General features: G+C 46.8%; 1 protein-coding gene across 1 annotated transcript in view; it reads left to right on the forward strand.

Annotated features, from left to right (window-relative positions):
* The window catches only part of NWD1 (NACHT and WD repeat domain containing 1), a 48,348-nt gene that overhangs the window by 13,412 nt on the left and 9,160 nt on the right, over positions 1-25,776 (forward strand). Inside the window, exons 6-11 of the mRNA XM_042928813.1 lie at positions 3,331-3,528; positions 6,612-6,734; positions 13,821-14,029; positions 17,375-17,647; positions 19,174-19,264; positions 24,581-24,735. Coding sequence (XP_042784747.1) covers positions 3,331-3,528; positions 6,612-6,734; positions 13,821-14,029; positions 17,375-17,647; positions 19,174-19,264; positions 24,581-24,735 — 1,049 coding nt within the window. The remainder of the gene's footprint in view (positions 1-3,330; positions 3,529-6,611; positions 6,735-13,820; positions 14,030-17,374; positions 17,648-19,173; positions 19,265-24,580; positions 24,736-25,776) is intronic.

Below are 25,776 nucleotides of genomic sequence, written 5' to 3' on the forward strand. Positions count from 1 at the left end.
GAACATGACTTTTTGTAACTCAAGTCTACTCAAGAGAAAGAAGGAGTGGGGCGCCTGGGTGGCTCGGTAGGTAAAGCGTCCGACTTCGGCTCAGGTCATGATCTCACAGCTCATGGGGTTGAGCCCCGCATCGGGCTCTGGGCTGATGGCTCAGAGCCTGGAGCCTGCTTCGGATTCTGTGTCTCCCTCTCTCTCTGCCCCTCCCCTGCTCACTCTCTCTCTCTCAAAAATAAATAAACATTAAAAATTAAAAAAAAAAAAAAAAGAAAGAAAGAAGGGGGCAATTTTTGTCCTAGGGGATGACATTTTGCCTAACCGGGGTTCAAAGTCGGTGTTTTCAGCGCACGGCTCAGTGACATCAGGCACTTTCCCACAGGTGGGCAGCCACCACCACTATTCACCTCCAGAACCAGTTCATCTTGCAAAACTGAACCTGTGTCCCCATCAAACACAAACTCCTCATTCCCTTCCCCCAGCCCCGGGCACCCATCATCTACTCTCTGTGAATCTGACTACCGTAGGGACCTCATCCAAGTGGCCTCAGACAGTCTTGGCCCTCCCATGTCTGGCTTCTTTCACTCGGCGTGATTTCCTCAGCGTTCGTCCATGTTGTAGCAGGTGTCAGAATCTCCATCTTTAAAAGGCAGGAAAGCATTGCGTTGGGCCGATGGACCTCATTTCGTTTCTCCATCCCTCCACTGATGGACACTTGGGTCGTTTCTATGTATTGCCCGTTGTGACGAATGCTGCTGGGAACACAGGTATACAACTATCTTTTCAAGACCCTGCTTAAAAAAACTCTCTGGAGTAGACACCCAGAAGTACAATTGTCGGATCAGATCGTAATTCGATGTTCATTTTCTCGAGAAACCACCATACGGCAGCTGCACCGTTTTACGTTCCTGCCAGCAAAGCAGCGCACGGGGGCTCCGATTTCTCTGTCCTCACCAGCCCTCGTCATTTTCTGGTTTTTAAAACACTGAGAGTCATCCTGATGAGCGTGAGGTGGCCTGGGTGGTTGTTATCGTACAATCCCCACCTGGTTTTGATTTGAGGGTTTTATAAGGAGTTTTATGAAGGTGCTTAAGTCCCTATATCCCTTCTGTGGCTCCCTTGGAGCTTAACCAAATGCCCCTCCTGGGAGAAGCCTGTCCAGCCCCCACTGAGCCTGGACACCCTCCAGCCCCTGCATTCTTCACCACTACACCCTTTTTCCATCTGTCTCAGCGCTTTTTATTTTTTTTAATTTTTATTAGGGAGAGAGAGAGACACGCATGCACGAGGTGGGGAGGGGCAGAAGGAGAGAGAGAACCCCTAGCAGGCTCTACGCCCAGCACGGAGCCCGACATGGGGTTCGATACATGACTCTGGGGTCATGATCTGAGCCGAAATCAAGCCGTATGCTCAACCCACTGAGCCACCCAGGCGCCCCTGCCTTGGCTCGTAATTATTATTTCTGTTGGTTTTCTTTTGCATCACCCGTGTGCCAAATTGCCAGCCCTACCACATAGACCAGTCCTGGCCAAGAACACGGATTTTGAGCCCCACTGTGTTAATTCAAATCTGGGCCTTGCCACTTACTGGTGGTGTGACCTTGCAAGTCCCTGACGCTCCCCAGCCCACCCCGCCTTGCTGTCCTCAGTCTTTCCATCTGCAAAATGGGGATACTGGCCGACCCTCCTACCTACGGCTGTCCCCATGGGGCCATCCAAGGGGCCCGTTACTGTCATGACAGCACCAACCTTGTTGATGTGAATGGCCTTGGATGAGCCATTTCTGCACAGAGCCTCAGTTTCCATCATCTGCAAAATGTGGGATTGGACTAAAGCATGTCTAAGATGCCACCCAAGTGGAAGAGGCCGGTGCCCACCATCAGCTTATGCCTTTCTTGTGCATTTTTGCTCACCAGTTGTAAACCTCACAGGGAGTGAGTTGCCAGGAAAAACAGCCTTGGGAACAACTGCCCAGTTTGAGGGAAGATTTAAAAGCCCAAATCACAGCATGTTCTTTGCAGGAATCCTTGATTAACAACCTGTGGCCGGCCCGGCACCAGCGGGTGTAGGAATGAATGTCACCACCAGAGGGCGCAGCCGGCCAACCTTGAGCTCCAGCACATTCCAGGACTTGGAGCCTCCTCCAAAGCCCGCCAGCATTCCCAATTTCTCCTATTGCCTTAGGCTCCAGGATGATTGGGTGCGATGGCGTTTCTGACTCTATTTTTATTTTAAAAGCTGACATTTTGTTCATCATGGGCTTGGGGGGGCATTAATTTTGATTTTTTAAAAATATTGCATGGAAATAGTATTTATCTTGATGGTTGTATTTGTGGGTGCCACCTTACATCTTGCACCCATGGTGAGTGGGGCACTTGACCCTGGTCCTGACCTTGCCTCATTCCACCTGCCAGCAAACCAAGGCACAAAGCTTTGTCACCATTGCCCCAAACCCCACAGTTGGGACAAGCCGACAGCAGAGACAATGAACTGCTTGCCTTCAGCGTCCCTGGTCTTCACTCAAGGTTGGAATAAAACTTTTTGGGTCAGATTCCCACCTCCTACTGGCTGTGTGACCTGGTACAAGTTGCTTAACCTCTCTGAGCCTCAATTTCCCCCTTTATGAACTTGGGATAATAATGATGGTATGTCTGTTGGGATAGGCAGAAAGCACTGCCCTCTCCACAGATATATTCGCTTCCTAATCCTTGGAACCTGTGACTCTTGTCTTATGCGGCAAACGATGTGACTAAATTAAGGAATTTGAGACGGAGAGTTTATCCTGGATTATCCAGATGGGCTCGAAAGGCAATCCCAAATGTCCTTATCAAACAGAAGCAGCCTTGATGGGCCTGTCTGGATTCAGCTTCGTGGTGGCTGTGGGCCCTTTAGCCTTGCTCTACATTTCACTGCTCAAGCTTGCTGCCTAAAAGTGGCCTCTACAACTTATCGGGTGTCTGTGATGTCCTAGGTGCTAAGAACAGAGCAATGAACGAGACAGACCTCATTCCTGTTTCAGGAAACTCAAGGTCTAGGGTAGTGAGGAGAGGCGGGGCCACGAAGAAAGGTTAATTGTAGCTGTGATGAGCTGGGGGGTGGGGCAGGTGGATTAGTGGGTTGGGCTGGAAAGGGCTTTTTAAAGAAGTGGCCCTTTAGCTAAAATTAGGAGGTGATTAGCATGAGAAAGGGGGAAGGCCAGTCCAGGCCAAAGGCCCCCCCACCCCCACCCAGGCTAAGAACCACCCGGGGCCCTGGAAGTAGGGGTGAGTGTTTGGGGAGAGAGACGGAGGCAGGAGAAGATGGCCCTTCCCCTTAACGTGAGTCCCCTTTGTTGCAGAGAGGAGCATCCTATATACAGAACTCCTGGCCAGACTCCATTTCTTCACGACCTCACATCCGGCGCTGGTGGGACAGCTGTGCCAACAGGCCCAGAACTGGTTCCGGACGTGCCCACATCCTGTGCTGGTACCCCTCACGGGATTCCTCCAGCCCCCGGGAGGACCCCTCCGGGCAACCCTCACCGGCTGTCACAAGGGTGAGTCTCTGGGACTGCCAGGCCCCCTCATGCCTGAGGGCAGCGGACGGCAGGTGTTTCTGGCTGCTCTCTGGGGCTCTCCTCTGTCAGTATAGGGAGGCCCCCGGGGTGCCATCAGGGCAAGCCTTTGCTGTCTCATGCTGACTCCACTCTCTCTGCCCCCCAGGGACTGTAGATTACTAGTGTAAATACCACTAATGAGCCCAGAGCAAGGAGGTGCTGGCTGCCTCTAAGAATCGAGTGTCCATCTTACAGATAGTTTCTGGGATTTACTGGCTCGCGCTGGTAAGTCCAAAAGCTAGGGATTGTGTCCGACTGGTCCCTGAGAGGCTGGTGGAACTCATGGATTCTCCTGGGACACCAAAATGTCAGAGAAACTAGAGGACTTAGTTCTCTCTATTCATGTGTTATCCCTTGCTTCCCTCCTTCTTTCTGTCTGTCCTTCCGTCCATCCATCCATCCATCCATCCACACTTCCTTCCTTCCTTCCTTCCTTCCTTCCTTCCTTCCTTCCTTCCTTCCTTCTCCTTCCTTCCTTCCCTCCACCTGTCAGTCCATTAGCTATCTTTCAGCCCTCTGTCCACACCACTCATCTTTCCATTTCCCTCTGAACATCTTCCACTCACTCACTCACCCCACCACCCATCTGTGCACCCAGCCATTCATCAACCCGCCCACCCATCTATCGGTTGATTCATCTATCTACTCATCTAACATCCACCCATCCACTCACCCACTTATCCAGCCAGCCATCTAGCTATCCACTCATGCCCCAGTCTACCTCCATTCATCCACCCCTTTATCTGCCCACGCATAACTTCTTGCATTATTGAAAGGCCAGCAAATACTATTAAGTTGTGGCTCGAATGTCAGTTATTGCAAGTCGGGCCATTTCTGTGCCACATGGCCCTGTAGGGAGAGCTACACTCCCAAGGCATAGTGCTTCCAAAACAGAAGTTCTAAGAGACGAAGTACCATACGTGGAGGAACTGATTTAGGGACAGCTGCTAGAATGCTGTGTTCAGAAGGGAATCTGATTTAATGGAGAAGACTATCTTTATTAGGTTACAAGTTCAAATGGCTGTAACAAGGGACAAAATAGCAGTGGCTTAAATAAAAAAGCAGTTCATTTCCTCCCACTCCCACACAACAGTCCAGGCATAAGTAGAGGTAACACTGTGTCTCCAAGGTGTCAGGTGTTAGAAATAAGCCCACTGCCCCAATCAAAGGAGGGACACGGACTCAGAGCACAGGGAAGCTAGGGTTTAAGCAACCAAGGGCAGGTGTCTGATGGACAGGCACAGATGGGGCAGTTACAGCAGGCAATTTATCTCCTAGCTGCAAGTCCCTCCCCTGGTTCCTCATTGGCTGAGCACTACAGAGGCAAGTCCCTCCCCGGGTTCCTCACTGGCTGAGCACTACAGAGGCAAGTCCCTCCCCGGGTTCCTCATTGGCTGAGCACTACAGAGGCAAGTCCCTCCCCCGGTTCCTCACTGGCTGAGCACTACAGAGGCAAGTCCCTCCCCCGGTTCCTCACTGGCTGAGCACTACAGAGGCAAGACCCTCCCCCGGTTCCTCACTGGCTGAGTACAACAGAGGCAAGTCCCTCCCCTGGTTCCTCACTGGCTGAGCACTACAGAGGCAAGTCCCTCCCCTGGTTCCTCACTGGCTGAGCACTACAGAGGCAAGTCCCTCCCCTGGTTCCTCACTGGCTGAGCACTACAGAGGCAAGTCCCTCCCCTGGTTCCTCATTGGCTGAGTACTGCAGAGGTTGCAGCCTTACTGGTAGTTGCCTATGTCCACGTAAGGCAAAAAGTCTGATTGGAACGCATGTACCTTCCCCGAGGTGACACAGAGACTTCAGTCCTTTGGCGCGTGCTCATTGCAAAGCCCGCGAAAAATAAGCCCGCGAAACTCAGAGGGGAGGAGGAACCTGGAAGTGAAGTGTCTAAGGGTCTGGGACTCCATTGTGGGGGAGGGGGTTCGGACACATTTCCAATAGGTTGTAAAACTACTGTCAATTAGACAGCACAGCTTTTATTTGGTATTTCTGAAAATGAATCATCTCCCTTTCTTCTCGCATCAGGGACCTAGACTCACTCTTGTTGCTCTGCCATTTTCAATGTGAAACTAACAGTTGACGGCTCAGCAGTGGCCGTTCCAGCCCCGACCAATAGGATGGCCTTTCGGCCAGTAGGAAGTGGGAAGGGGAGGTGGATGGCAGACCCCTTCCCTTTGAGGGAGTGGTCTAGAAGCAGAATTTATCGCGTCCGTGAGAAGTGTCTCCTTGGTAAGATCTTGGCCATCTTCTGCTGCAAGGGAGCTTGGGAAATATGGCCTTTGTCCGGGTGAATGCGCACTCAGCTAACACCTGTGGGCTGTGGGCTTTGTTACAAAAAGAAGTCTGACCGGATGGCTATGGGGGACAAATCACAGTGCAGTGACTGATTAGGAGGTGGCAGTCACAGAGAAGTTTTTGTTTTTGCCACCCCCCCCCCCCCCCCCCCCCCCGGGTAGGGAGACGTTTTGTGTTCCAGACCCACTGTGCCTCTGTAGGAGCCCTAGTTATGTCAAAGCTCGGAAAGTTTCTACCCACTCTGGGCTTCAGTTTTTTCATTTGCTAAACGAGAAGTTTGAGCTCACATGTCCAGGGTCACACAGTGAATGACCAGAGAAAGAAAGAAAAGGAAAGGAAAGAAAAACAAATCCCATGTCCGTACTCCCTGTCCCAGTGAGGTGGGAACAAAATCCAGTCCTCTGATTTCAACTTTCCCCTATTTTATATATGGGAAACTGAGGCACTGAGCCGGGAAAGGAATCGCCCCTGCGTGAGAACCGCTGAGCTTGGGAGACACTTACGACCTAGCATCGTCCCTAAGAGCAACATGAGCATTGCAGTCGAGATCTGAACCTGGCGTCTGACAGTGCTGGAACTTTCTAGGTGTGTGGCTCTGGACAAGGGGCTGACTCTGTGCCTCGGTTTCCCTATCTGTGAAGCGGGGGCCCATTAGAGGGCCCCATGGCTGAGGGCTCAGACACGGGAGCTGACGTGGTCACTCGCTGTTGTCTCTGTGTGGCTGCAGGCATCACGGCCATGGCGTGGAGCGTGGAAGAGAGGCTGCTGGTTGTCGGCACCCATGATGGCACCGTGGCTGTGTGGGACACGGAAGAACATCAGGTGATCCATATGCACATGGGACACACAGGTGAGGCCTGCAAAGTGGGCTTTGTCAACTTTGTCATCAAGATACATAAGGTTTCGGGGCGCCTGTGTGGCTCAGTTGGTTTGAACATCCAACTTCGGCTCAGGTCACGATCTCGCGGTTCGTGGGTTCGAGCCCCGCCTCGGGCTCTGGGCTGGCAGCTCAGAGCCTGGAGCCTGCTTCGGATTCTGTGTCTCCCTCTCTCTCAGCCCCTCCCCTGCTCACGCTCTGTCTCTCTGTCTCTCTCTCTCAAAAATAAATAAGGATAAAACAAAATTTTTTTAAGATAAATAAGATTTCAATGGAATATTTTTAAAAATCAAAATTAATGCAAAAAAAAAATCCACCATGAATAAATCTCAAGCTGTCTTAAAGACAGGATTGGCAAGAGCACTGTGCCAAGCCATATGGGAGCCAAGGGCAAAACGGAAGCTTGGTAATTTGGCACCTCCTTACATTTGGCACCCAAGATGAGTGCCTCGCTCACCTTACCTTAACACTGGCCCGAGTCAGACTCAGGCATTTGGGAAGGCGAAATGTAGGTATGCATGGTAATTAGGGCAACAAGATGTCTGAGCAGCAGTCCAAGTGACCGACTTAGGACAGTTAGGTAAAGCATTTCTCCCAGCTGGGGATGCTTCGGCCAAGACACAAAGGGCGTGAAGAAAGAAGTGTGCAAAGGGCAGGGACAGGGGAGGGAGGCTGGTGTGTTTACAGAACAGCAAGGTCGCCACGAGGCTGGAGCTTGAGACATTATAGCAAATCAAAGAAGCCAGTCACAAAAGCTTACAGTCAGTATGATTTGTTTATACAAAATGTCCAGAACAGGCAGATCTAGAGAGACACAAAACAGATTAGTTGTTGCTGGTTGGCGAGGGAGGAATGGGAAGTGATTGCTCATGAGGACAGGGGTTCCTTTTGGGGGTGATGGAAATGTTCCGGAATCAGATAGGGGTGACGGTTGCACAGCATTGCGAATGTGTTAGATGCCAATGAATTACACGCCTCCAAATGGTTGAAACGACAAGGAGAGAAAGGGGGAGGGAATGCCAGCTTTTTGAGGTTTTGAAAACACTCTTATTGTAGACTGTGGTGATGGTGTCACAGCTCTGTGACCACACAAAGACCAACGAATTGTACCGTCATACATGGGATGGGGGAATTTCATGCCCGTGAATTATATCTCAATAAAGATGTTAAAAAACTATTTTATCATTATGGAGCTTCTGGGTGGCTCAGTCTGTTGAGCAACCGACTCTTGATCTGGACTCAGGTCATGATCCGAGGGTCGTGGGATCGAGCCCCGAGTCAGGCTCTGCATTGAGCATGGAGCCTGCTTAAGATTCTCTTTCTCTCTCTGCCCCTCTTTCACTTGCGCACACTCTCTCTCTCTCTCTCTCTCTCTCATATAAAAAATATATGTCACTGCAATTTAAGTATGTACAGTTTTATAATTTTTTCTCAACATTTTGCCATAACCAATCTTTTATTTCCATTGAATCTTTTTTTAAAAAACAACTTTATTGAGGTGTAATTGACATACCATTTCACCTGTTTTAAGTGTAATGCAACGATTTTTAGATTTACTGAGTTGTACAACCATCACCCTAACGCTAGAACTTTCCATCACCCCACGGGGTCCTCTCTGCGCGGCCCGCCCTCTGTGGAGTACATCTCCACTCTCACGCCCAGCCCCATGGCAACTACCCATGTGCTTCCTGGATCTATCAACTTTGTGGTGCGGGACATTCGATGTGGAAGGAACAGTATCGTGGAAGGAACAGTATCCATATTACATACGAGGTGGAAGGAACAGTATCCGTATCAGTCGGAGGGCATTTACATTGTTTCCAACTTGAGGCTGTTAGGAACCTTGCTGCTGTGATCCATCCGGTGTCACATTTATCATGTTTAAATGCAGCAAAATATTTCATTCTTCTCAACAGATCGCGTTCCAGAATGTATTAAATGATTTTTAAAAATGTTTTTATTTTAACTTGTTTTGCATTATTATTTTATTATTTTTTTAATGTTCATTTATTTTTGACAGAGAGAGAGACAGGGCATGAGCGGGGGAGGGGAAGAGAGAGAGGAAGACACAGAATCCGAAACAGGCTCCAGGCTCCAAGCTGTCCGCACGGAGCCCAACACGGGGCTTGAACTCACGGACCCCGAGATTGTGACCTGAGCCGAAGTCGGACGCTCAACCGACTGAGCCACCCAGGCGCCCCTTATTTTTATAAATTGACGTCCAAATTAGTTAGCATCTAGTGCAACAATGATTTCAGGAGTAGATTCCTCAGTGCCCCTGACCCATTTAGCCCATCCCCCCTCCCACAACCCCTCCTGTAACCCTCAGTCTGTTCTCCATATTTATGAGTCTCTTCTGTTTTGTCCCCCTCCCTGTTTTTATATTATTTTTGTTTCCCTTCCCTTATGTTCATCTGTTTTGTCTCTTAAAGTCCTCATATGAGTGAAATCATATGATTTTTGTCTTTCTCTGACCAATTTCACTCAGCATAATACCCTCCAGTTCCATCCACGTCGTTGCAAATGGCAAGATTTCATTCTTTTTCCTTGTCGAGTAATATTCCATTGTATATATATACCACATCTTCTTTATCCGTTCATCTATCGATGGACATTTGGACTCTCTCCATACTTTGGCTATTGTCGATAGTGCTGCTATAAACATGGGGGTGCGTGTGTCCCTTTGAAACAGCACACCTGCATCCCGTGGATAAATGCCTAGTAGTGCAATTGCTGGGTTGTAGAGTAGTTCTATTTTTAATTTTTTGAGAAACCTCCATACTGTTTTCCAGAGTGGCTGCACCAGCTTGCATTCCCATTAAATGATTTTTTTTTTTAATTTATTTTATTTCGGGGCGCCTGGGTGGCTCAGTCGGTTAAGCGTCCGACTTTGGCTTAGGTCATGATCTCACGGCTTGTACGTTCAAGACCCCTGCGTCAGGCTCTGTGCTGACAGCTCACACCCTGGAGCCTGCTGAGGATTCTGTCTCTCTCTCTCTCTCTCTCTCTCTCTGCCCCTCCCCTGCTCACTGTCTCTCTTTCTCTCTCAACATAAAAATTAAAACCTTAAAAAGTTTTTTAAGTTTATTTTTATTTCGTTCATTTTTTTAAATTTTTGTTATTTAGGCTATTTGTAGTGTTCTGCTATTATGGATTCTACTGTGATGAACCTCTTTTTACTCTCATCAACATTTTTTTCCTTCTGTTGAATATTTCCAGTGAGTAGGAGTCTTGAACTGGAGGATGTGAGCATTTCTATGGGTTTTGAGAAGTGTATATGTAGCAGAATAAACTGCCCCTCCCCCGACCCCAAAGCTGCCAGCATCAGACGTCCTCAACATATTCTTTTTTTTTTTTCCCAAGAGCTGGGAATGACGTGAGTACTGATAGAGTATCTGTCAGATTCCATTCATTTTGTTATCATCAGGATGGCTAGTTTCACATAGGTCTATCCGATATTTGTATTTTTGTGTGCGTGGGCCACCTGTCCAGGACCTGAACCCATTTACCCATGGACCTTGATTCATTTTTTAAAAAGCCATCAACGGGGCACCTGGGTAGCTCAGTCGGTTAAGTGTCCGACTTCAGCTCAGGTCATGATCTCACAGTTTGTGAGTTCAAGCCCCGCATCGGGCTCTGTGCCAACAGTTCAGAGCCTGGAGCTTGTTTCCGATTCTGTGTCTCCATCTCTCTCTGCCCCTCCCCCACTCATACTCTTTCTCTCTCAAAATAAGTAAACACACACACACAAAAATTTTTTTAAGTCATCAAAGTCTTATTATTTGTAATTAGGAAAACTCGGCAATCAGTTTACTAACAAAACGGAAAGCGTTACAGGCATATGTAATAAGGAGAGTGAAAATTTCCCATCACATGCTAGCAAGCTGGACGTGGTTTGCCCTGGTGTTTGCAAGAGACCTGATTGTGAAGTTCTCAGGAATGTGGTGAGGCAGTGATCACAGGCATTATCAAATATGAAATTTTAGAAGCTTGCAGTTAAGTCAATTCTAGTCAAACAAGGTAATACATATCCAAAACTCATCACTTTCTTTTTTGTGTGTTTATTTATTTTGAGAGAGAGCGAGCGAGCGTGAACAAGCTCCAGCAGGGGAGGGGCAGAGAGAGAGGTGGAGAGAGAGAATCCCAAGAAGAGAGAATCCCGAGCTGAGAGTGCAGAGCCCAACCTGGGGCTTGAATTCAAGAGCGGCGAGATCATGACCTGAGCGGAAATCATGAATCAGACGCTTAACTTTAACCGACTGAGCCACCCAGACGCCCCAAAACTTACTACTTTCAAAGTATTATACTGCACTTTATTACCCTTGTGCTTGACTACCATACCCGCAAGGTGGAAATGGGCTGCTACTGAACTCTCTTCACAACCTTATATTCAATGAGGAGTCATGTTAGTGGCTTGAAATCAACCACGGGCGGGAATAGTTACACCAAGGAAATTGACAAAATGCCACAAGTCAGGGCTTCCCCCAACCCCTCTGGAGAGTCTGTTGTTCATCATTTATCAGCATATTGTTGTTCTAGTCCCTTCCCCCAGCAGGTGTTCGGATATACACACATATATACAGTTTTATATATAGTCATCTAAGCCTTTGCTTGCATAACCTTTTGGTTTTTTCAGTTAACATCACGTATTTTGCCTCTTTCCACATTGTGTGTATGTCTCTAATTCACTTTTACTGTGACATAGTGTTCCACATACAGAGATATTTTGCAACACGTTACTATTTATAAAACTTTTGGTTGAAAAATACCCAAACCACAACAAATCAAAATTACCCACTGTCCTACTGTCCTTTGAATTATAAAGAGATAAAACTCCCTTTAGTCTCTCCCACCCTTCAGTCTCCGTGGAACTGATTGGTAGTCAGAGTTTATTAAATGCCAGAACTAATTTTTTTCTAGGCTTATGCAGATGTAGCTCTGTATAAGTTCATGTACTTTGAGTTTTTGTCAAAAGCAGATGGTACTATTTTATACACTGGGCTGTAACTTGCTTTTGTCACAATATATTGTAGAATATATCACATAGAGGTTGAGAGCTTGAGTTCTGGGCTGGAGTCCTGGCTCCACGACTTATTAATCATGTGGTTTGGGATAAGTTACTGTACTCAGCTGTGCCTCAGTTTCCGTATCTATGCAATGGGATAATAATAGTACCTCGCACAATTTTTATGAGATTAAAGGAGTTTAATGCATGGAAACTACTAACCACTATGCTTGGCACATAGAAAGCCCTCAGTAAGTATTGGCTGTTGTAATAATTTATCATAGTTAGGTGTATGTATACATCTATCTTATTATTTTTAATGGCTTTGTAATATTCTTTATACAGATACACCATATTCTTTAACAACTCCCTTTTCATAAACAGGTTGTTTGCAATTTTCTTTTTATAAGACAATGCTGCAATTAACGTCTGACATCTTCACACACTTATGCTATTATTTCTATTGGACACATTCTTTTTTTAAAATTTTTTAATGTTTATTTATTTTTGAGAGAGAGAGAGAGAGAGAGAGACAGAGCACGAGCAGGGGAGGGGCAGAGAGAGAGGGAGACACAGAATCTGAAGCGGGCTCCAGTCTCCAAGCTGTCAGCACAGAACCCAACGGGGTCTCAAACTCATGAGCCGAGAGATCATGACCCGAGCCGAAATCAGATGCTCAACTGACTGAGCCACCCAGGCGCCCCTCTGTAAGACACATTCTTAAAAGTGGGATTTCTGAGTCAAATTGTATGCACATTTTTCCTTTTTCCCTTTTTTTCTGAGCATTTTATTTTGAAATAATTCTAGACTCATAAGAAGTTGCTAAAATAGTGCAGAAAAGTCCCACATACCCTTTATCCACCATAGAAATGCTCACATCCTCCAGTTCAAGACTCTTACTCATTGGAAATATTCAACAGAAGGTTGATGAGAGACTTTGCTGTATTCCTGGATCAGTTCTAGTAGTTTTTTGGTGGAATCTTTTGGGTTTTCCATATAGAGTAGCATGTCATCTGCGAAGAGTGAAAGTTCGACCTCCTTCTGGCCGATCTGGATGCCTTTTATTTCTTTGTGTTGTCTGATTGCTGAGGCTAAGACTTCCAATACTATGTTGGATACCAGTGGTGAGAATGGATATCCCCGTCATGTTCCTGACCTTAGGGGGAAAGCTCTCAGTTTTTCCCCATTGAGGACAATATTAGCAGTGGGTCTTTCATATACGGCTTTTATGATCTTGAAATATGATCCTTCTGTTCCTACTTTCTTGAGGGTTTTTATCAAGAAAGAATGCTGTATTTGGTCAAATGCTTTCTCTGCATCTATTGAGAGGATCATATGGTTCTTGTCCTTTCTTTTATTGATGTGATGAGTCACGTTAATTGTTTTGCGGATATTGAACCAGTCTTGCATCCCAGGTATAAATCCCACTTGGTCGTGGTGCATAATTCTTTTAATGTATTGTTGGATCCGGTTGGCTAGTATCTTGTTGAGGATTTTTACATCCATGTTCATCAGGGAAATTGGTCTATAGTTTTCCTTTTTAGTGGGGTCTCTGTCTGGTTTTGGAATCAAGGTAGCGCTGGCTTCATAGAGTTTGGACGTTTTCCTTCCATTTCTATTTTTTGGAACAACTTCAAAAGATTAGGTGTTAACTCTTCTTTAAATGTTTGGTAGAATTCCCCTGGAAAGCCATCTGGCCCTGAACTCTGGTTTTTGGGAGATTTTTGATTACTAATTCAATTTTTTTACTGGTTATGGGTCTGTTCAAATTTTCTATTTCTGCCTGTTTCAGTTTTAGTAGTTGATATGTTTCTAAGAATTTGTCCATTTCTCCCAGATTGCCCATTTTATTGGCGTATGATTGCTTGTAATATCAATTGTTGCAACTCTTAATTTGGTTTTGCCACATTCCGTCACTTGTAATTTGGCTATGTTTGAAGCCATCATCTTTTCTTTGGTAAGCCAGGGAATTTCCAAACCAACGGGCATTTTGGTAGTTGGAAGGTCAAAATGTTTTCAGCTAATGTATTCTCCCCGACCCTGGTCTACTGCAGGAGAGGTGAGGTATGTGAAGGTGTTTGCCAAAGGGACACTTGCCCTCTCTGCCTCAAAGGACCATACACTGCGCTTGTGGAATCTACTGACTGGCCAGGAGAAATTCACCATTTGGGATGGAGGCTCAAAGGATCCCATGCAACCTGAGACCTGGAGTCTTCACTTGGATGAAACAAAGAAGGTTGTGTATTTGGCATCTGGCTCAAAGGTAACAAACACCTGCCCCTGTTTGCAAAGGAAAGAGACCAGAGCTTTCCAAGACAGCATATGCTGTTTCTATAAGGAGGGGCTCCCTGATAGGGGTTAGGTGTAAACAGGGGTACACAACCACTTGATAGGATGCTATCAGGGGTTTCAAACTTCACAGTTGGATTAGATTACTTCAATAGTTCTATCTGACCCTGAAGAATTGAGACCTTTCATCTTTTTTAACTTGGTCATTTTTAGTACTATGAATTTCCCTCTGAGTACAGCTTTACTTGAATCCCACAAACCTTGATACATCATATTACCATTTGCATTCAGTTTAAAATACATTTGGATTTCCCTTTTGATTTGTTCTTTATTCCATGGGCTATTTAGAAGTGTGGTATTTGGGGCCCCTGGGTGGCTCATTTGGTTAAGCATCTGACTTAGGCTCAGGTCATGATCTCACAGTTTGTGGGTCTGAGCCTTGCATCAGGGTCTATGCTGACAGTTCAGAACCTGGAGCCTGCTTCGGATGCTGCGTCTCCCTCTCTCTCTCTCTCTCTGCTCCTCCCCAGCTCATGCTCTTTATCTCTCAAGAATGAATAAACGTTAAAAAAATTTGTTTTTAAATTTGTTTTTAATGTTTAATTATTTTTGGGAGAGAGAGAGAGAGAGCACAATCAGGGAGGGCAGAGAGGGAGACACAGAATCCGAAGCAGGCTCCAGGCTCTGGGCTGTCAGCACAGAGCCCAATGTGGGGCTCAAACCCATGAATCAGGAGATCATGACATGAGCCAAAGTCAGACACCCAACTGACTGAGCCACCCAGGCGCCCCAACATTAAAACAATTATTAAAAAAAAAAGAAGTATGCTATTCATTTCCAGATATTTGAAAGATTCCCATATAGCTTACCTTTTTTTTCTCCCTAATTTAATTTCATTTGTATGATGAATCCTTTCATTTGAGATTCATTTTATGATCTTTTTCTGGTAAATGTCCCACCTGCAACTGAAAACAATGTGTATTCTGCTGTGTTATTCTTTTATATCACCTATAACCCTATGATCTGATTGTTTTATGAATAGAGACACAGAAGAATAGTGAGTGAAAGCTTAGTAACTAAAGGCTTGGGAAAAAAATCTCTAGCTAATTCCCAGGTGACTTCTTTGCAAGCTGAGTGATCTTGATACATTACCTTACCGCTCTGCTTCATCTACTAGATGAGATAATGACTAAAACATGTGGCATAGTGCTTGGTACGTAGTAAGCACCAAATAATTAGTAGCTGTTAATTATTATATTTTATTAGTAAATGGAAGTTGTTCATGTAAGCAATATCGGTAGCTTATAAACTACGCTGTCCAGTGTGGGGCATCACCACCCAGACGTGGCTACTGAATGCTTGAAATGTGCTTATTCTGGATTGAGATGTGCCCTAAGTTTAAAACACACTGGATTTCAAGGCCCTAGTATCATAAAAATGATGTAACATATTTCAATGATAATTTTATATTGATTACATGTTGAAATGATAACATTTGGACATATGGGTTAAGTACAATGTATTATTTAAATTGCTCTCCCTTGTTTTTCTTACTTTTTTTTTTTAATTTTTTTAACGTTTATTTATTTTTGAGACAGATAGAGACAGAGCATGAACGGGGGAGGGTCAGAGAGAGGGAGACACAGAATCTGAAACAGGCTCCAGGCTCTGAAGTGTCAGCACAGAGCCCGACGCGGGGTTCGAACTCACGGACCGTGAAATCATGACCTGAGCCGAAGTCGGCCGCTTAACCGACTGAGCCACCCAGGCGCCCCTTTCTTACTTTTTTTTTTAATGTTTATTTTATTTTTGAGAGAGAGAGAGAGCAAGCAGTCGCCCGGGCGCACAAGTCGGGGAGGGACAGAGAGAGGAAGACAGAGGATCTGAAGCAGGCTCCCCGCTGTCAGCAGAGAGCCGGATGTGGGGCTCGAACTCACGAACTGTGAGATCATGACCCGAGACTGAGCCACACAGGCACCCTTCTTCTTACTTTTTCTAAAGTGATTGATAAAAAATTTAAAGTCATATGCAGCTTGCCTTGTATTTTTACTGACGGTGTGGGCTTAAATATTAGAGAGGTGTTGATTGATTGCAAAACTGGTTAAAGAAATCATTTGGTTATCAGCAGAAGTCAGGAAAATACAGTAAAGAAATAAGAAATGATAATAAACAATCCCTAAGACAAATGCTGTTAACATTTTACAGGGTTTTATTTTATGTGGGTCTCATACACACACACATGTGCATGTATGTATAACACAAAATGGGGATAAAAACATATATGAAGCTATAGATGCAGTTTTAGAAATCAATTTTATTTGTCCATGACCTTAAGCATTCTTCAAAAACAGCATGCTTAGTGACTTCCTAAGATTGCCTTGCATGACTCCATGGTAGTTATGTACGTGATCCCTTACTGCTGGACAGATAAGTTGTTTCCAGTTATTTGCACCTTCAAATAACTGAGGCAACTTTCCTTCTACATAGATCTTTGTATCTCTCCATATTTCTTTAGAGTAAACCCCAGGGGTGCCTGGGTGGCTCAGTCGGTTAAGCATCTGACTTCAGCTCAGGTCATGATGTCACGGTTCGTGAATTCCAGCCCCGAGTTGGGCTCTGTGCTGACAGCTCAGAGCCTGGAGCTGTCCAATTTTGTGTCTCCAATTTTGTGTGCTTCCAATTTTGTGTCTCCCTCTCTGCCCCTCCCCTGCTCGCACTCTCTCGAGAATAAATAAACATTAAAAAAAATTTTTTTAGAGTAAGCCCCAAAAGGAGAATTAATGGGCAAATGTTTACTATTTAAATGGTTACTGTCAATTAAAAAAGGTACTTTTTCTGGTGAGGTTAAATATGAAATCTGCTCTGATCAGTAATTACTTGAGGTGCACATATGTGAATGTATACGGCGTGGCTAACTTTGCTCTCATTCTTGAGACTGTCACTTTGGAGAAATTTTAGGTTCATGGAAAAGTGATAGAGCTATTAGAAAGAGTTCCCATATGCCCTTCTGTTCAGTCTCCTGTAATGTCAACATCTTACATAACCAGGGTACATCCGCCACAGCTAAGACATTAATATTGGTCATTTCTATCAGCCCAACGCAGACTTCACTTGGATTGCATCAAGTTTTCCACCAATGTCCTTTTGCTGTTCTAGGCTCTAATCCAGGATGTGTCTCCCGCCTGCCTTGTTTGGAACTGCCAACGCTGAAAAGAAAATGCATGCGCTACGAAAAAGCATGGGTTTTGCGTTTGCCCCTGGAAAACCCGCCACCCGGGTCTCTCACTGAGATTTCTCTTCCTTTTCACGACTCCATTAGGTCAGTGCGTGGCATCTAGAAACTGCAGAACTGGTTTTCCAGATCCTGGGAGATCCCTCTGACTGCTGGGTGTATGCAGCAGTGCTGGCTTCCCGGGCCACGCTGCTGACCGTGTCCCAGGGTGGCGTGGCCAGCCTGTGGAGCTCGGCCACAGGAAAGCCGCAGGGGAGGCAACATTTATCCAGCATCAAGGAAGAAACGCCTACCTGTGGGGTCTCGCTCCAGAAGCAGGGGAAGATGGTCACCGGGTTCAGCAAGGGCTCCGTCTCCTTGGTAAGCTGCTTTACTGAGTGTGACGCCCACATTGCTTGGCCCCAAAGTGCCCAATGTCTTCACCTTCGGTCATTTTTTATTGTTTATTTATTTTATTTTATTTATTTATGTTTATTTTATTTTTGAGAGAGAGAGAGAGAGAGAGACAGAGCCTGAGCAGGGGAGGGGCAGAGAAGGAGGGCGACACAGAATCCAAAGCAGGCTCCAGGCTCCGAGCTGCAAGCACAGAGCCCGACGCGGGGCTCGAACCCACGCACCGCGAGATCGTGACCTGAGCCGAAGTCAGACGCTTCACCGACTTGAGCCACCCGGGCACCCCTACCTTTGATCTTTTAATAAATGACATTTGGCTTCTTAATTCCAGGGATTTGCAACTCTGCGCGTTTCAGGAAACCTCTCTTGGTGTCTCCTGGGGGCCGGCCAATGTGGGTCATTGTTGGCACTCGGTCCTGACAAAAATGACTCGAGGCATTGCCAGCTCTTGGCCGGCGAGGGTGGCACAAAATCGCCCTCCCACCCTTTGAGAACCGCTGCCCCAGACGCATTAAGTAAAAGCAAACTTGCAGAACAGTATCTATGATGGATGGTGCAAAAAAGGATGGTCGTGTAAATGCTCATCTATGCAAGCAGGTGCTTACAAAGTAGACAACACCCCTTCTGGGGTGAAGGGACAATGGCAGGAAAGGTGGAGAGGTGTTCCTGATGTGCTCTGGATACTTCTTTCCCCCCCCCCCCATCTTATACAGTATTGTTTAACTCTCTAAGTTTTAAAAGAAACATTTTTTTTCAATCAGCAGTTAAAAAAATCAACAGTGAGAGCCATGAGGAAATTCATTTCTCCCACCCCCACTACATGAAGGTGAACAAATATTTTTTTTTAAACATTGGCTTGGATTAGTGCCAACAACTCCCTTTTCTTGGCCCCCGAGGCGTCCTGTCTGTGCCCCTCCCGGAGGTAATGAATGTAAAGTTTTTGGCTCTCGGCCTGGTGGCTGTCAGATGCTCAGAAATCAGCAGCTGAGAAGCCAATATTGCACCGTATATTAACTAACTAAAATTTAAATTAAAAAAAATAATCTGTAGCTGAATTGGGGCTGCAGGATTGAGGAAAGAACCATCCTCTTCGATCTGAACAGAATCAGTCCTGCAACTCAGGAATGGGAGTTTCCATCTTATTTGAGATCTCCAGAGCTCCTCTGGGGGCAGGAAACAAGTGCCGGAATGTTCTCCGGGTGCCTGAGCTAGTTACAAAAACAGTATCAACGGTAATAATAAGAGCTACCACGTTGGGAGGGCTGACTATGTGCAGGTGTGGGGGGGAACCATTCTGCACGATTCTTAGCCCATGATGGTCCTATGTGGTCGTCCTGTATCATCACCCATTTAATAGATGAGGAAACTGAGGTACCCAAGGGCTAAGGAATTTTCTTGGAAGCTGGTGAGTGACAGAGCCTTGCATTCAAACTCTTGACCCTGGACTCTTAACCCTGTGGAAATGCTTGATGGGCATCCTTGACTTTGCACAGATTTCCCCTGAAGGAGACAGCCTGCTGGAGAAGCTTCCGGAAGCTGTGAGGTTCCTGGTAGTCTCTGAAGATGAGTCCCTTCTCGCTGCAGGTAGTGTGTCTTATTCGGAGCCATGGTGGCGGGGGGGGGGGGGGGGCAACTCTGGATTTGGTTGGAAGTGGAGAGGGGTTTGGAGCGAGGGGGGCCATTCGAGAACCGTGGCTGGCAAAACCTTTTCTGAAAAGCCGCAGACCCCGTGGTCCCTGTCGCACCTGTAATGTGAAAGCCTCCACAGATGATATTTCAAGTGGGGCTGGCTGTGTGCCACTAAGACTTTGTTGATGGATGCCCAAATTTGGATTTTGTATCCTTTTCACGTGTCACAAAAATAGTAGTCTTATATTTATTTATTTTTTCAACGATTTAAAATCGTAAAAACTATCCTCACCTCACGGGTCACACAGAAATAGATGCCAGGCCAGTTTTGGCCGCCGGGCTGCAGCTTTCCCTGTTTGGGGTAAACCTAACCTGTCTGTGCTTCTGGTTCATTTGAGATGAGGGTGCTTATCCCTGCCAGTCACAGGGATTAAGGAGTGCTGCATGAGAGGATGGGGTGCTCCCAGGGAGGAGCCAGGCAATGCAACCCCTACAATAAGGTAGCCACAAAAAAGTGTGGTTGGTGCTATAACCAGACAAGAATCAGGGGTCATGGGAGTGGGTGATAGAGTTTTCTTCTTCTGTCTGAAACAGGGAAGGCTTCCTAGGAGGTGACCAACAGACAATCCGCAGCCCGATTAAAGAAAAAAAAAAAAAAGACTATTTTTTCTTTCTCTCTTTTTCTTTTAACGGTTATTTATTTTCGAGAGGGCTCAAGTGGGGGAGGGACAGAGAGAGGGGGGACGGGGGATCTGAAGCGGCGATGTGGGGCTTAAACTCACAAACTGCGAGATCATGACCGGAGCCAAAGTCATACGCTCAACTGACTGAGCCTCCCAGGTGCCCCCAAAAAGACTATTTTGTTTAAAGGTCAGTTTGGGGGATGCCTGGCTGGCCCAGTCGGAGGAGTGTGTGACTCTTGATCTCAGCGGTGGTGAGTTCAAACCCCATGTTGGATGTAGAGATTGCTTAAATAAATAAATATTAAAAAAAAAAAAAGATCATAGGGTGCATGGGGTAGCTCAGTTAGTTGAGCATCCAACTCTTGATTTCGGCTCAGGTCTTGATCTCATGGTTCATGGGATCTAGCCCCACATTGGGCTGTGCACTGACAGCACGGAGCCTGCTTACGATTCTCTCTCTCCCTCTCTCTCTCTGTCTCTGCCCCTCTTTCTCTTTCTCAAAATAAAAAAAAAAAATGAACTTAAAAAAAAATAAAGATTGGATTTGGGTTCACAGCCAGGTTGAGCAGAAAGTACAGAGATTTCCCACAGACCCCCTATATCCCCCCCACTCCGTACTCTCATGCAGCCTCCTCCAATATCAACACCCCCCACTGGAGGGGTGCATTTGCTACAATCGATGAACCTGCATTGACACATCATCATCACCCAAAGTCTGTAGTTTACATTACGGTCATTCTGCCTGTTGTGCCTTCTATGGATTTGGACGAATGTGTAATGGCGTATATCCACCATTAGAACCTCAGATAGGGTAATTTCATTGCCCTAAAATCAGCCCTGATTTTTATAAGGGGTCAGAGGAACTGTAGACCAGTGCTGTCCAGTAACGCAAGCCACAAATGTGAGCCACATTTATAACTGAATGTTCTCATGACCTTATTTAAATTTTGTGAACGTTTATTTATTATTGAGAGACAGAGAGAGACAGAGCATGAGCATGGGAGGGGCAGAGAGAGAGGGAGACACAGAATCCGAAGCAGGCTCCAGGCTCTGAGCCGTCAGCACAGAGCCCGACGCGGGGCTCGAACTCACAAACCGTGAGATCATGACCTGAGCCGAAGTCATACGCTTAACCCACTGAGCCGCCCAGGTGCCCTGGCATGACCCTATTTAAAAAGGCAAAAAGACACAGGTGTCATTCATGTGAATAATATATCTTATTTAACCCAATACATTCTAAAAATGTAACATGAAATTGACATAAAAATTCTTAACGGTATTTTTCACAGTCGTTTAAGCGTCCAACTTTGGCTCAGGTCACCATCTCCAGGTTCGTGAGTTCGAGCCCCATGCCAGGCTCTGTGCTGACAGCTCGGAGCCTGGAGCCTGCTCCGGATTCTGTGTCTCCCTCTCTCTCTGCCCCTCCCCCGCTCGTGCTCTGTCTCTCTCTCTCTCTCAAAAATAACCAAACTAAAAAAAATAAATAACAAAATTCTCGCGTGAAGGTTATGAAACCTGGCACGTGTTCTACACCAACAGCTCATCTCGACTTGGACCAGCCACGTGAAGAGCCACATGTGGCTCGTGGCGATGGCTCCTGCACATCTTCCACCATCCAGTTTCCAAAAGAATTTTAGGTGGCACAAGTATGCGCGAAATGCAGCATGGGAAACAGGCACGTGAGAAGAAAGACGAACAAAGGATACAGGCACAAACTAGAATCAGGACTGAGGTCAAGGGCACTGAAGACCCCAGTGACCTAGAAACCTGTTACAGTGGGTTTCACGTGTGGCTCTTTCCAGCGGCCAATGAGGAGAAGCCCGAGCAGTTTCCCCATCCACAGTTTCGGGAACCCACCTGTTGCTCTAGAAGAGGTAGCCCAATCCCAACTTAGCTGAGATCAGGCACGGATTTCTTTCCAGTGTCAGAAATGGAATTGTGGTTCAGGGGGTCCCTTGGATTAAGATCAGCAAAGGGTAGAGGTGTGTGGGACTGAGTTCAGAAGACACCAGGCCCAAGCTTCCAGGTGTCCCCTCCCTGTGGAGTCACGTGGACAGCGCTTACTTCTGTCAGTGACCGTGTGTGACAACAGCACCGACCGGGGGAGCTCAACCAGCCTTGGCGTCCAGGATTTTTACCGGGGGTTGATTATGGAGACACAGCTGATCACCTGCCCGGCTGACCTCAGTCTCCCAACACCCCCCCCCCCCCCGAGGTCAAGCTGATACCGCGTGTCCCAAAGCTCCCACTGCCAAACACACGTGAGCGTTGGCCATCCCGTGTGGCCCAAGGCCTCAAGTAAAACCAGGATACTTTTTTTTAATGCTTATTTATTTTTGAGAGATAGGGAGAGAGAGTGCGAGTAGGGGAAGGGCAGAGAGAGAGGGGGAAGGGCACAGACGGAGGGGGACAGAAGATCCAAAGCGGGCTCCGTGCTGACAGCAGAGAGCCCTTATGTGGGGCTCGAACTCACAAACGGTGAGATCATGACCTGAGCCGAAACTGGACACTTAACTGACTGAGCCACCCCGGGGCCCCACAAGGACACTTTTATCAAGGAGGACATTCTAAGGGCTTAGAGGGCACCTCTCAGGAGCCTGGCAAGGGCCAAACCATTCACGTGTAGAACAGGGACCCCCCAGGCCTGCTGAGTTAACCCTTTCCTGCACACGAATGGGATGCAAATATCCTTGGACAGCAGATATCCTGATGCACTCGATCCGTTTCCCATAACATCCTTCTGTGTGAGCCTCAGGTTCAAGTGTAGTTCAATAAAACAATTGCATGGAGGGCCTGGAGAGGCAATCAGATGGACGGCCAGCCCCCAGCTGACTTGACTCAGGGGTTTCCAGGAGTCTAAACTGGGCTGGTGCAGGCCAGGTGCATAGCACAAGAGTCCCACACCATCCCCCCTGCCCCCACCATGTCCCGGCCTGCATGATCTGGCCTTGGGGACCTCTTTCCTGCACTGCCAGGGGCCCTCTTAACAAAACACTTCACCCAGCCCATATTTGGAACACAGTGAGCAATCCCCCTTGGGCGGGGTGCCGGGTAAAATATAGAACGCCCAGTGAAACAACAAGTCAACTTTTCAGTATAAATATACCCCACGTAATATTTGGGATCTACTTCTGCTAATAATAGCAATTTCACTGTTTATCTGAAATTCTAATTCAACGGCATTGTCCTGTTAGGTGTTTTGTTTTGTTTTGTTTTAAATCTAGCAAGGCTCTCCCTCCCTCCCCTCCCCCTCCTTCACTCTGCTCCACCCACACTGGCCTCTGTGCTGCACCTGAGACACACACGCAGGCCTTTCCTACCTCCTGGTCATCCCAGGCTGTTCCCACCCTTCCAGGGCCTGCCACCTTCTCAGATGTCCGCTCAAAGGTCCTGGGGTTGCTGTAACAAACTACCACATAAATGTGGTGGCTCAAAACGATAGAAATCGGGGCGCCTGGGTGGCTCAGTCGGTTAAGCGTCCGACTTCGGCTCAGGTCACAATCTCACAGTTCGTGAGTTTGAGCCCCGCGTCGGGCTCTGTGCTGACAGCTCAGAGCCTGAAGCCTGCTTCACATTCTGTGTCTCCCTCTCTCTCTGCCCCTTCCCTGCTCATGCTGTGTCTCTCTCTGTCTCAAAAATAAATAAACATTAAAAAAAGAAAAGAAATCTCTTTCCTCACAATTCTAGAGGCCAGAAGTCCAAAAATCAAGATGTGGCCAGGGGCGCTTGGCTGGCTCAGTCGGTTAAGCGTCTGACTCTTAGTTTCGGCTCAGGTCATGATCTCACGGTTCGTGGGTTCGAGTCCCGCATTGGGCTCTGTGCTGATAGTGGGAAGCCTGCTTGGGATTCTCTCTCTCTCCCTGTCTCTACCCCTCCCCTGCTCATGCTCTGTCTCTCTCCCCCTCTCTCTCTAAATAAACAAGTAAATAAACTTTAAAAGATTACTCAAAAAAAAAAAAAAAATGTGGGCAGGGTCATGGTCCCTCCAAAGCCTCCAGAGAAGAATCCTTTTTTGCCCCTTCTAGTTTCTGCCTTGTGATTCTTTGACTTGTGGCCACATTTCTCTGGTCTCCCCCTTCATGCCTTGTCTGCCACACGTGTGTCTGTGTCATTTTTTTCTCATGGCAGCCAGTCCCCTTGACTTCATTGCCCTTATCGCAGATTCCAACTATTTTCCTGTCCTTCCTATCCTCCTCCCTACCCCCTTCCTCCCTCCCTGCCTTCCCTCTGTCTTCAAAACATATCTACCTTATGTCCAGCTTTGTGCTGGGTTCTGGGATACCAGGAGCAGCCCCAACAGGCGGTCCCAGCCCTCTGGAAACTCAGTCTTGCGATAATGAATAACTTTGCTGTTTTCTGCAAGGTTATTGATCACTGTTTTCAGTTGCCGCCCCCACCCCCCGCCTCCCACCCCTGCACCTGACAACTCTAGGCTGTGTGATGGCACGGGCCATGTCTCTCTTGTTCACCACCGTGTTGCTTCCACAGCCAAGTAGTCGGTGCTCAAAAAAAATCTTTGTTGACTAAACTGAACTCCTGTCAAGCTCCTCCAGGAATGAAAGGGATAATCCCATCCCTGCCCTTTCAGGGTTTGGAAGATCCGTCCGGATATTCTTGGCAGACTCACAGGGGTTTCATCGATTCATGGCCACCGACCTTGAACACGAGGACACCGTGGAGACAGCCAGTTTTGGTCCTGAGAACAATCTGATTGTCACTGGGTCCCGGGACGCACTCATTCAGGTCAGAGGTCATCCTCACTCCGCCTCTGGAATAGAAAAGTATAATTCTTGAGAGGTCTTTTGGCTTCGAAATACAGAGATTCACGTAAACTAGTGCAGGCGAAACAGAGCAGGTCACTGGGAAGATGTGGGGGAGGGATCCCCTGAGACCCAGGAAGGGGATAGCATTCCCACGGAACCTGAAAAAACGGGGAGGATTTGGGCCTTCAGAGTGGAGAAGGGTTGGGAGGAAATGGCAGAAAATTCCCACCGAGCTCAAAGTTCTCACTCTGGTGGGAAAAGCACATACTAAAGTAGCAGTTCTCCAACGTTCTGGCCTTAGGACCTCCTTACATTCCTAAAGGTTATCAAGGATCCCAAAGATTCTCAATAAGTGGGTTATATCAGTTTGATTTATAGATTTATATATTGGATTTACATATTCTTAACAAATAATTTATTTGGGGAGGAGTTTTAGGAGGTACAGAAGAGTTGCCAAGAAAATACAGGGAGTCCCCACATATACATATTTATCTCGTCTGCACCCTGCTTGCCTCGATGTTACCATCTCATGTCCCCCCGGGCCCTTTATCAAAACTGAAACATTTATATTGGGAGAATACTGTTATTAACCGATCTGCAAATTCTTCTGTAGTTTCACCAGCTTTCCCACAAATGTCCTCTTTTTCTTTATTCTGGGATCCAGTCTAGGATCCCGTGTTGCATTTGGTCCCCGATGGTAATTACCATATTAAAAATTAGCAGCGAGGACATCCAAAAATACTTCTCTGTTGATTCACGAACATTACATGTCAATGGAATAACACACTTTTACGAAAATCCTGTAGTTTCTGAAACAAACAGACAAAACTCACGAGAAGAGTGGCGTGGTTGCGCATTTTGACGAATCTCTTTCGTGTCTGGCTCAATAGGAGACCGTTGGCTTCTCGTACTTGATTCTGCATTCTCTGATCTGGTGTGACATCTCATGTCCCATAGCTTCTGGAAAACTCCACCGCTCCTTTGTGAGAGGAAGAGAGTAGAAAAGGCAAATGGCATCTTG

The sequence above is a fragment of the Panthera leo genome, chromosome A2 (genome assembly GCF_018350215.1).
Source record: "Panthera leo isolate Ple1 chromosome A2, P.leo_Ple1_pat1.1, whole genome shotgun sequence".
NCBI lineage: Eukaryota > Metazoa > Chordata > Mammalia > Carnivora > Felidae > Panthera > Panthera leo.